This window comes from Nuphar pumila, chromosome 2 (assembly GCF_984573655.1).
Source record: "Nuphar pumila chromosome 2, dmNupPumi1.hap1.1, whole genome shotgun sequence".
NCBI classification, from domain to species: Eukaryota; Viridiplantae; Streptophyta; class Magnoliopsida; order Nymphaeales; family Nymphaeaceae; genus Nuphar; species Nuphar pumila.
In genome coordinates this window covers 94030184-94040600 of record NC_143250.1, presented here as the reverse complement: position 1 = coordinate 94040600, position 10417 = coordinate 94030184, and the positions used below count along the sequence as shown (strand labels likewise).

At 40.5% G+C, this 10417-nt stretch overlaps 1 protein-coding gene across 1 annotated transcript; it reads right to left on the bottom strand.

The window, feature by feature from the left end:
• Positions 1-1114: 1114 nt before the first annotated feature.
• LOC149846181 (F-box/LRR-repeat protein 3-like) lies at positions 1115-4563 on the bottom strand. The gene is made up of 6 exons (XM_089997867.1): positions 3809-4563; positions 3589-3714; positions 3293-3397; positions 2149-2675; positions 1761-2052; positions 1115-1570 (listed from the first exon to the last, which is right to left on the bottom strand). Exons 1-6 carry the CDS (start codon positions 4427-4429, stop codon positions 1307-1309), a joined length of 1935 nt encoding a protein of 644 aa, XP_089853993.1. The 5' UTR covers positions 4430-4563; the 3' UTR covers positions 1115-1306.
• Positions 4564-10417: the final 5854 nt, after the last annotated feature.

Below are 10417 nucleotides of genomic sequence, written 5' to 3'. Positions count from 1 at the left end.
TATAGTTCTGGCCTAATCAGTATAATAAGTCCATGTTGGTCAAGCATTCCTTCGTAACAAAGTTGAGGAGATGGCAAAACATCCTAGGATGACCACCGAGGTGATATCCCATGTGGTAAGCCGGGTCCTTGCCAAGCTGAAAGCCCAGGTTCGAATCCCTCTGCCAGATGGGGCTTTAGAGATATCTGGTAGGGTCTGCCTAACCCCAGCTTGCCTTTAAAAAAAAAAAACACCCTAGGATGGTGGATGCCCATATAGACAAGTAAAATCATTCATCCGTGAATCCCGAACACCAACTCAAGTAGGAGCATTGGCCTTCAGAAACACAAAGTTGAAAAGGACGTCATTGCCATGAAGTAATTGGAGAGAAATGTATAAAGAACTCACATAATTGGTAGGAAATCCATGGCAACATAAACCCTCACAGAAATGCACTAAAACAAAGCAAAAGGCAGAAGTGACGCACTTCATCAGGTTGTTTTCTAGGAAAAAATGAGAACTTGTAAGCACTAAAATCCTAAAAAAGAACTCACATTCATATTCAGAATCAGATGCAACGACCCCATGTAATGATTTGGGCAACACACGAAGATTATCATGATCACGGTTTATGTTAAGACTGGTAAATACGCCAAACGAACCGAACAGTGTGTCAAAGCTTGGCTCATTGTGTCGAGCCAAGCCAAGCCAAGCTTGAGCTCATAAAAAGCCTGAGCTAAACAAGCCGACCACGAGCAAAATAGAATTTGGACCTTAAGCCTAGTAAGCCAAGCTCAAACTAGCTCATTCACAAAACAAATAATTGTTTCAAACTTGGTAAGCTATAGGATTTGAACTCTAAACTTATCGCTTGCAGGTCAAATATTTCAACCATCTTGTTATAATATATATATAATATTTGTTATTAATAAACAAGCATATACAACCCGAGCTGAGACGAACATTGGTTATTCATACTCGAGCTTGCCAAGCCTATTTCACCGCTACTTACGAGCCTAGCTCATCTCATTTCCCAGCCCTACTCCGTGTAAACCAAACACTTCTTTTACATGCTTACCACTAAAGAAGCGCTTGTAAGCGCATCTGACAAATACCCGACGAAGATGGATATCACTGTAGAACTACGAATGATAAGTCTCACGTAAACTGCTTTACAAATAGTCAATGCCCCACTAAAATGACAGACTGACCAAATACATGCAGTTCCAAGTTTTTTGAAAAATAGAACTTTCACCATTTTAGAGTACACATGGTTGTTCTTATTACGTGTGACAAAAAGATGCAAAATAACAGAGAAAGGACTATCCTAGAACAATACAAGAGGCTTATTCACCCAGCGAATTCTGCAGCCCCGGGAATGAAGCATGTGGATGAGATCAACAGGTAGCAGGTACTTCAAACATTCCAACAACTTAACCTTCTTCACACTGCCAGAGGCTTGCAATGCAAGTTTAAACCCGTCCAGCGACACATGGGTCAGGTGCACCATCTTCACATCTTGTAAGCATTTGAGCTTACTAAAGAGTGTATACAGCCCCAGATCAGATATTCGACAATACGATATATTTATCTGAATAAATACAGAGAAACAGGTAGAATTCAGGTAAGGTGAAAACTGCAAAGCATTATTTCAGACATGGTGTAGACAAGAAGTACAATGTTCTTGCAGATTCACTGTTCTAGTGCTGTCTAAGGTGCTAAAGTATTTATGAACTTGTTTATGTCAACATAGTAGACAAAGAGAGAGATATCAAACAGACCTGCCTCAGGTTTAGAGAGCACTGAGCTAAGGCCCAGATGCCCAAATCGTTGATGGCATAGCATCTCTTGATATCCAACTGCGCCAGACTAGTGCACCCATGCGCCATTGCAGCCATACCCAAGCATGTCACCTTTATCAGTCCCCTCATTTCAATCTCCCAGAGTTCTAGATTGCTAATATATTTCAATCCCATGTCTGTGATCTCTATGCAGTAGCAGATGTTGATCCTCTTGAGTTTCCTACAGCCAGTTGCCAATGCTGCTAAACCATCATCACCACTTCCCACACACCTGACAAAAACGCAAAGATAACAACCATGAGGTTTCTGATATCCACAATGAGTGGAGGTCGCATCATTGTGTAGTGGATATTCTATTCAAATTTACCTATAAAGATCGAGTTCTCGGAGCTCCTTGCAGTTTGAACCAATACAGGCAATCCCTTTATTGGAAATATTGATGCAGAGCCCCAGCTTTAGAATCTGCAGTTCTGTGCATTTAGAAATATGCATGAGCCCTGCATCATCTACATTACAGTCGGTGAGGTCAAGTTCATGGAGAAAGGAGCACTCTGTTCCGATTCTCTCTAGACCCTTCTCTGTGAACAAACTGCAGGACTCCATCTTAAGGCACTTGAGGTGTTTACAGGAAGAGGCAATGGCAACAAGAGCAGCATCCGTGAGTTGGTGGCAGCAAGTGATGTCCAGAACTCTCAAATCCTCACAGTTTTTAGCAAGACTATTAATTCCTTCATCTGTTACACCAGAGCATTTGCTCAACCCTATCTCATTGAGACCCCGGCAGTTCCTGCTTATGATTTCAAGTGTTGCTGGGAATAGCTCACAGGCATCCAATCTAATTGTCATCAGATTCTTGAGGTCAATTATCTTTCCCAACAATGGAACTGTTAACTCCTGCGTCATTGATTAGTTAAGACATTTCAGTGTTTACTTTCTTTAGGATGCTTCAAACAACCATTAAAAAACACAAATATGTATACATGGAGCATATATTTAATTGTCGACTGAAGCGATTCGTTGAGAATAAACCACCATATTGTGGTTATATGGCCCATGGAAGATTAGGACGTCACCAATCAGCTGATGTCTCAACTACATGGTGGTGGTCAGTAAAATTTTGGTACATATAGCTCAACCAAACAAGCCCTACCAATCCATTAGTTCACAAAAAACTGCGAGCCCATTTTAGTTAAGCAGATTCCAGAATCAAAATATTGTATTCACATGCAGCACCCACTTTCAACTAGTTAGGAGGAAAATGCTTCTTAAGCAACATCCAAGGATGCCCTTTCCTCGGTTAGTCGAATATGGATTCCATGAAATGTGATTTCCCAAGCAAATAACAGAACAGAATTATTGGAATCCATGAAATGTGATTTCCTGAGCCATACAAATATAAACTTAAATTTGTTACCAGTGCTAATTGCAAGGTTAATCGAACAGAATATTTATACAGTAATTAAGATAAAATAGCCAAGATAAAAAGCTTTAATCTTGTTGCAAGTCCTTACAGTGAGGCAGTATGCAGCACCAAGTTCCTGCAATTTCTCATTCCCTTTCAGCAAAGAAATCACGCCTGAAGAACTGATGTTTACGCACCTTGATACATCAATCTTCTGAAATTAGCCAGGAAGAAAAGAGTGAATAAAATCAAGCATATAGTTCTCCACATTCCATTTCTAAAAAAAGAAACACCATGAAGTTCCACATTTCAAACTAGTAGAGACCATAACGTTACAAATACCATCCGCCAAAATGCTTGGAAAAAAACATAAAACTGACCTTTTTTTTTTGGTGGTTGATTTACCTGAAGAGAGGAGCTTCTATTCTTGAGGCATTCTAGGCCATCATCATCCACCATCATGCAACCTACCATGGTTAACACCTCCAATTTCTTCATACAAGCAATAGAACGAAGACCTTTCTTCGTCACCTTCATAAGATCAAAAGATCAATCTTTTTGAATCTCGTTTCACAATCCAATTGTTAAATAACATTGCTAGAAGGAAACTGAAAGGGGCACCTACCGAAAGATAGGAAATGTTGAGAAATCTGAGATCTTGGCACTTGGTGGCGACGAGTTCAATACCCAGATCAGTGATCTCCATACACCACTTGAGATTCAGAGAGCGTAATTTACTGCACCCAACTGCAATCCTCACCAATCCGATATCAGTAATCTTCAGGCATTTCACCAATGTCAAGCATCTGAGATTGGGTGCGAGTGACAAGGCATTTGCCTCCATATCTCCCAACCTGCAGCAGTAAGAGAGATCGATCCCTTCCAAATTCGGGCATCTCTTCACAAGAACCTCCAGCCCTCTGTGATCGATTGTGGTCACCCTGCTCAGATTAATAAATCTCAGGCGATCACTGCACACACACGAGATGATCTGGTTCGTTAGCCGTGGACAGGCGGAGAGATCCAGATGTTGCAAACCAGAGTAGATCTTGAGAGTTCTGGGTAATATCTCCGGCCGCAAGATCCTGATGGTCTTTCTCGATATGGCTTCGATCTTGAGAAACTCCTTGCAGACCACTCTCCATGACTTCCTGTCTTCGAATTTCTCGAGGACTTTGAGGAGAAGGTCGTCCCACAAGACCGAGAGAATGGTGGGTGGCTGAGAAAACTCTAATTTTTTTGTCATCGAAATCAAGATGGTATAAAAAACCAGGCCGAATCTTCGGAGACAGAGAGCCGGTTTCTGAGATTGGCAAGACAGACCAGATCGAGATATTCTAGAGAGAGAAAAACTGGCTCTTTGTCAAGGCCAAAACCTAAATGGGACACTAGGGAGCGATTGTTTCATCAGGTGGGTACCAATGAAAACGAGCAAAACCCCTATTTTGAGGAGTTTTAGAAACAGAAAGCGGTTCTTCAGATTGATGTTGAGCAAAAACAAAAAACCAAACTGGGTTTTCAAGAGAGAGAAACTCTTTCTCAAATGGGAGCTAAAGAAACAAGAACAGTCCTTTATTTGAGAGAGAGATATCAGATCAGGGAAAGAAAGGAATCCAGGATGTGAAATCAGAGAGAACAAATAAGGAGGAAATCAGTACTCTTCAGGTGGGTACGAACAAGAAGAAAGGGAAAGGCAAACAGTCGGGGCCGCTGCGATTAGAGACATCAACCAACGACGCCCTCTCTTCCCCGATCAACCTCTCGTCGATGACTTTCATTTTTGTCTCTCTCTCTCTCTCTCTCCTCTTCTCTCACTCACAACCTCTAATCCGGCAAGATAGTACCAGAAACCACCACCAAAACCATCGAAATGAAACAAAACAGAAAGGGAGAAACAGAAAAAATATATATCTAGATGATGCCGGAAACCAGGCTTGACCTGCTGGGAAAACCACCTTCACCGGTCCTCTCTCCCTCTCTCCTCTCTCTATAACCCTTTCTCTCTCTAGAAGACCACCCGACTGAGGTGAGAAGTGGGGGAGAGGATCGTTGTCCTTTTCTTGGGGTCACCATACATAAAATGATGATACTACCCATATGTGGACAGCGTACATGCTCTCATTTAGAAAGGGTATTATGGTCAATGATGAAGGAAGGAAATAGTAAAGCACGAACGTACTATCCTTGGTGGCTTCCGTGTCCGTCATTACTTCGTTATCAGAAAAAGAAAAAAAAAAGAAAAAGAAAAACTGTGGGACCCACTACGGGTCTTCTTTTCCGTTCTTTTATTTGGAGATTCTTTTTCTCTCAATCAAAGCTTTGTCACTTTCTCTCTCTAAGGTTAAACGTACGCCACAAGTACAGGCCGTCACGAGCTGTCCCGCACCAAGAAAAATGCATTCCGTACGCCCCCCATCGATCCTACAGCTGCGCGGCGGTGAGCCGGCTCACAAGCCGAGCCGAATTGAGACCCGGCGTGGTTGGTCCATACTCTATAAGTCATGTTGGACTTTGGTTCCTATCCGCATGTCTTTCTCTTTGCACACCTAGCCCCTCTTGTTCCTGTTTGGACCAGGACCAATAATGGACGTCCCTTCCCTTTTTTCTGTATATGTTTTGGTTTTTCTTTCATAAGGGCCTGTTTGGTTTGCACTAGATGGTGGGAAAATATTCTCTGTTGGTCATGAAATGAATGCCTACTCATGTGGTCTTCACCACATATTTACCAAGAAACTAAATGGATACAATAAAGAGATGTGTGAAGCGAAAGCAGGGAAGTGAGCATTGAAAAGTAGTATGAAGCAGGAAGTGGAATATGATTGTGAAGTGATTATAGATGCACATGAAAAAAGAAAATAAAAATGCATAGAATAAAAATGATTGGAGGAAAAGGATTCATGTGGAAGACCCAAAATGAATTTCTTTTTTGGTTCATATCGCTGACCCCAATTGTTTTGGGATGAAGGCCTAGTTGTTGTTGTTGTTACATGGAGAAACCACCCATAGGACTTGCCGCAGTTACGGTTGCTGCCCTGGCAACCCTTTGCTCCCAAGGAGTCGCCACGCTTTGGCTTACACGAGTGATGCCCATGGGATTTGAACTTAGACCACTTACCCATCCCACTAGGCTAAACCTCTTTGGGGCCATAGAAAGCAACATGAAGCGGGTGTCTCTATAAAAAAAATAGAGTTGAAGTGAATAAAAATATATAAAAAAAGTAGGAAGCAAGAAAAAGCAAGAGAAAATCCGTATGAGAAGTGAGGGAAGATCAAACTTCCTGTTAAAGAGGCGCAGGTTTCTCAGCTTCTCCTTGTTGCAAGTAATCAAGAAGTTTCCTGCTTTCAAAATACATTTCAAGCTAAGCAAGCTTCCCTAGCTAGCAAGAAGCTTCCGCCACAGTGATAAAAGTTAAGAAGAGAAAAATAGTGTCAGCCAGATTTCTCATGATCAATTATTTTTCTTTTATTCTTTTGACAAAACATCAGGCAAAAATAAGTAAATAAATAAAGCAATATATATATATATATATATATATATTCTTTCTCCAGATATAACCAATATAAACGCACATGTCATGAATATTTTCATTAAAAAGATAAAGTCATAAAATTTTGAAACTATCAAAATATTTTGGCTATTTAATTAAAGTGGTAACCAAATATCGTATTTTTTTCACAATATTTGCAAAATATCACCAATATTTGCAACTATCGTCTCCCATGTTTTTTGTAAGAAAATGAACCCATTTCCAGTCAACACTCATTCATACTACTCCTGGCCTTCCTCGCACCCTCCTGGAAAGAAAGTATGCATGATTTGCTAGAAGAGCATGACTTTAATACAAAAGACCACTTCCATCACCCACAATTACCCACTCTTGAAACAAATGAGACCCCAAGTGTTATGCATAAAATACAGAATCAAATTGATCAATCGCATCTCTCAAATATTTCTTCGAGCAAATTAATCATTTTTTAAACAATAGTTGATGAACCTGCCTGCATAATTTGGTTGGGTACACTTTGACAGAAATTAGCTTGAGCACCGCTCATCTTTTAATAATATGGAGAGTTGTGATTGCTCATATTCCTTGCATTTTTTTTTAAAGTTTTAAACTGTGGCATCGTTCCCCATTTTATTCTTATGCATGGTGGAGTAAGACTGGAGATAAGAACAAAGGCAACCCACCCCAAGGGGGGTGGGCGTAGTTGGGTAGGGCCTTGACTGCCAGATGGGCAGTCAAGGTTCGTTTCTCATGGGTGTCGCACACTTAGCATAGGTCCCGAGTGGGGGCAGGTTATATGTTTTCCCCTAGAACACGCACTATAGCTACAGTGCGTGTTCCGGGGGTCCCGACTGAGCACCGCATGGCGCTTAGTCGAGTGTGTCGTACACCACCGTACACCCACCTGTGGGATGTATGGCGCACTCATACACCCGATTGAGCGCCACGTTGTGCTCAGTCGGGACCAAGAACATGCACTGTAGCTACAATGTGTGTTTCGAGGAGAACACACAACACCCTCTCGTCCCGAGTGCAGGGGTCCTAGCCTCGGAGTTTTAAGTTGTCGGCATGGCGATCATAAGTATGACATGTTGAGCCGACTAGGCCTCTGTGTGGGGTGTGGTTTGAGAGGGTGTTGCGTGTTCTCTCCAGAACATGCACTGTAGTTGTAGCTACAGTGCATGTTCGGAGGTCCCGATTGAGCACTGTATGGCGCTTAATCGGGTGTATGGATGCGTCATACACTGTTGTACATGGGTGTACGACGCACCCGTACACCCGATCGAGCTCCATCGAAACATGCACTGTAGCTATAGTGCATGTTAGGGGAGGGGGAACATATAACCTGCCCCCGTGTTGTTTCTGCATGTAATAAATCCAAAAAGAGAACAAAGGCAATCATTTAAAACAGTTAATAAATATGGGTGTGTATTATGGTACCGTACCACCATAATTTATACAATCTAGATTTAGATAGATGCATGTCCAAATCAAAAACTAACTTTTGAATCATGCTTATTTTTATGTATTAAAGATGAATAAAAAACTCTGCCTGTGTATAACTGTTTAGTTATGCACTGTCGGTCCCAAGCCCGGATAAATGAGGAGGGTTGCAGTAGGCCTGTGACAGCCAGCATAAAAACTTGGTCATACCCTATGAATATGAACAAATATGAGAATTTCGTTGGGTAGGTGAGAAAGCAAAAGTGATAGAACCTTGGGGATATAAGATTTGGTATACAGGAATAAATAGGAATAGGAATGGAGTAGGGATTGTTATGAGTGGTGAGTTTATAGATAATGTAGTTGAGGTCCGTAGGAAGAGTGATAGGATTTTACTTATTAAATTAGTATTAGGTACAAATATTATTAATATTATTAGTGTTTATGCACCTCAAGTAGGTTTAGATGATTCCATTAAGCATCAGTTTTGGAAAGATTTAGATGGAGTAGTACAAGGGATATCTTATGGAGAAAGACTTTTCATCGGTGGTGACCTTAATGGGCATGTAGGCATTAGTAGGGATGGATTTGAGAGTATCCATGAAGGCTATGGCATAGGAGAAAGAAACGAAAGTGGATAAAGAATTTTAGATTTTGGTTTGTCCTATGATATGATCTTAGCAAACACTTGGTTTAGGAAGATGGAGTCTCACCTAGTAACATTTAAAAGTGGGGTTAATACAAGTCAAATAGATTTTTTCTTACTTAGAAAGATAGATAGGGGTTGTTGCATCGATTGTAAGGTTATACTGGGAGAAAGTGTAGCTACACAACATAGAGTCTTAATTTTAGATCTTTGAATTAGACAATGCCGCAAAAGGGATAAACATAGGATAGATCCTAGAATTAAGTGGTGGGCACTGAAATGAGCTAAACAAGGAATGTTTGTAGAGCGGGTAGTTAAGGAAGTTGATTGGTGTCTCGAGGAGGATTCATAATCAATGTGGAATAAGATAGCGGGTGGCATGAGAAATGTGGCTAAGGAGGTATTGGGTGAGTCTAAAGGCGGTGCACCGCTAGGTAAGGATACATTGTGGTGGAACGAGGATGTCAAATTAGCTATTAAGGTTAAAAGAGAGTGTTATAGAAATCTAAGTAAGAGTCGTGATATTGAGAATTTGGAGAAGTATATGATAGCAAAGAAGGAAGCTAAAAAAGTAGTTCGGAACGCGAGGGATAAGGTATATAAGGAGGTTTATGACAAGTTGGATACCAAAGAGGGCAAGAAGGATATTTATAGGCTTATAAAAATGAGAGATAGGAGATCGATGGATCTGGATTTGGTTAGATGTATCAAAAATGAAACACAAAGGGTTTTAGTCAAAGATGAGAAAATTAAGGAGAGATGAAAAGATTATTTTGATAAACTATTTAATGAAAGTCATGCTCAGGATCTGGGAGACTTCTCCATTCCTTTTCATGAGATGAATTGTGACTTCATGCGCAAGATTCAAAAGAAAGAAATTACAGAGTCTTTGAAGAAAATGAAATCAAGAAGGGCAGTTGGCCCAGATGGTATTCCTATCGAGGCTTGGAAATGCTTGGGAGAGAAAGGTTTAGAATGGTTGACAAATCTTTTTAACAAGATTTGGTAGAAAAATAAGATGCCTAATGAGTTGAGAAAGAGTACTTTGGTGCGTCTATATAAGAATAAGGGTGATATACAAGATTGCACAAACTATCGTGGTATAAAACTCATGAGTCATACTATGAAACTTTGGGAGAGGGTGATTGAGTCGAGGTTGAGGAAGGTTGTCATGATATCGGAGAATCAATTTGGTTTTATGCCTGAAAGATCAACTATGAAAGCTATACATCTTCTTAGACAACTTATTGAGAGAAATAGAGAGAGGAACAAAGATTTGCATATGGTTTTTATTGATTTGGAGAAGGCATACGATAAAGTACCTAGGGACGTTCTCTGGTGGACAATGATGAAGAAAGGTGTTTATCTAAAGTACATTAGTATAATTAAAGATATGTATGAAGGAGTAGTAACCAATGTTCGCACTTGTGGAGGGGTGACAACCAATTTTCCTATAAAGGTTGGGTTACATCAAGGATCTGCTTTAATCCCTTTCCTATTTGCTATAGTGATGGATGAGCTTACGAGACCAATTCAAGAAAATGTGTCATGGTGTATGTTGTTTGCTGATGATATTGTTTCGATTGATGAGTCTATAGTTGGGGTTAATGCTAAGTTAGAATTATGGAGACATACATTG

What these genes read in the sequence shown, in the direction of transcription:
- LOC149846181 (XM_089997867.1), bottom strand. Translation starts at nt 4,429, where the DNA reads ATGACAAAAAAATTAGAGTTTTCTCAGCCACCCACCATTCTCTCGGTC. An exon ending in ATAGAAGCTCCTCTCTTCAG is followed by an intron (nt 3,398 to 3,588) that starts GTAAATCAACCA and finishes GGCTAATTTCAG; the next exon opens with AAGATTGATGTATCAAGGTG. An exon ending in GCTCTCTAAACCTGAGGCAG is followed by an intron (nt 1,571 to 1,760) that starts GTCTGTTTGATA and finishes GTATTTATTCAG; the next exon opens with ATAAATATATCGTATTGTCG.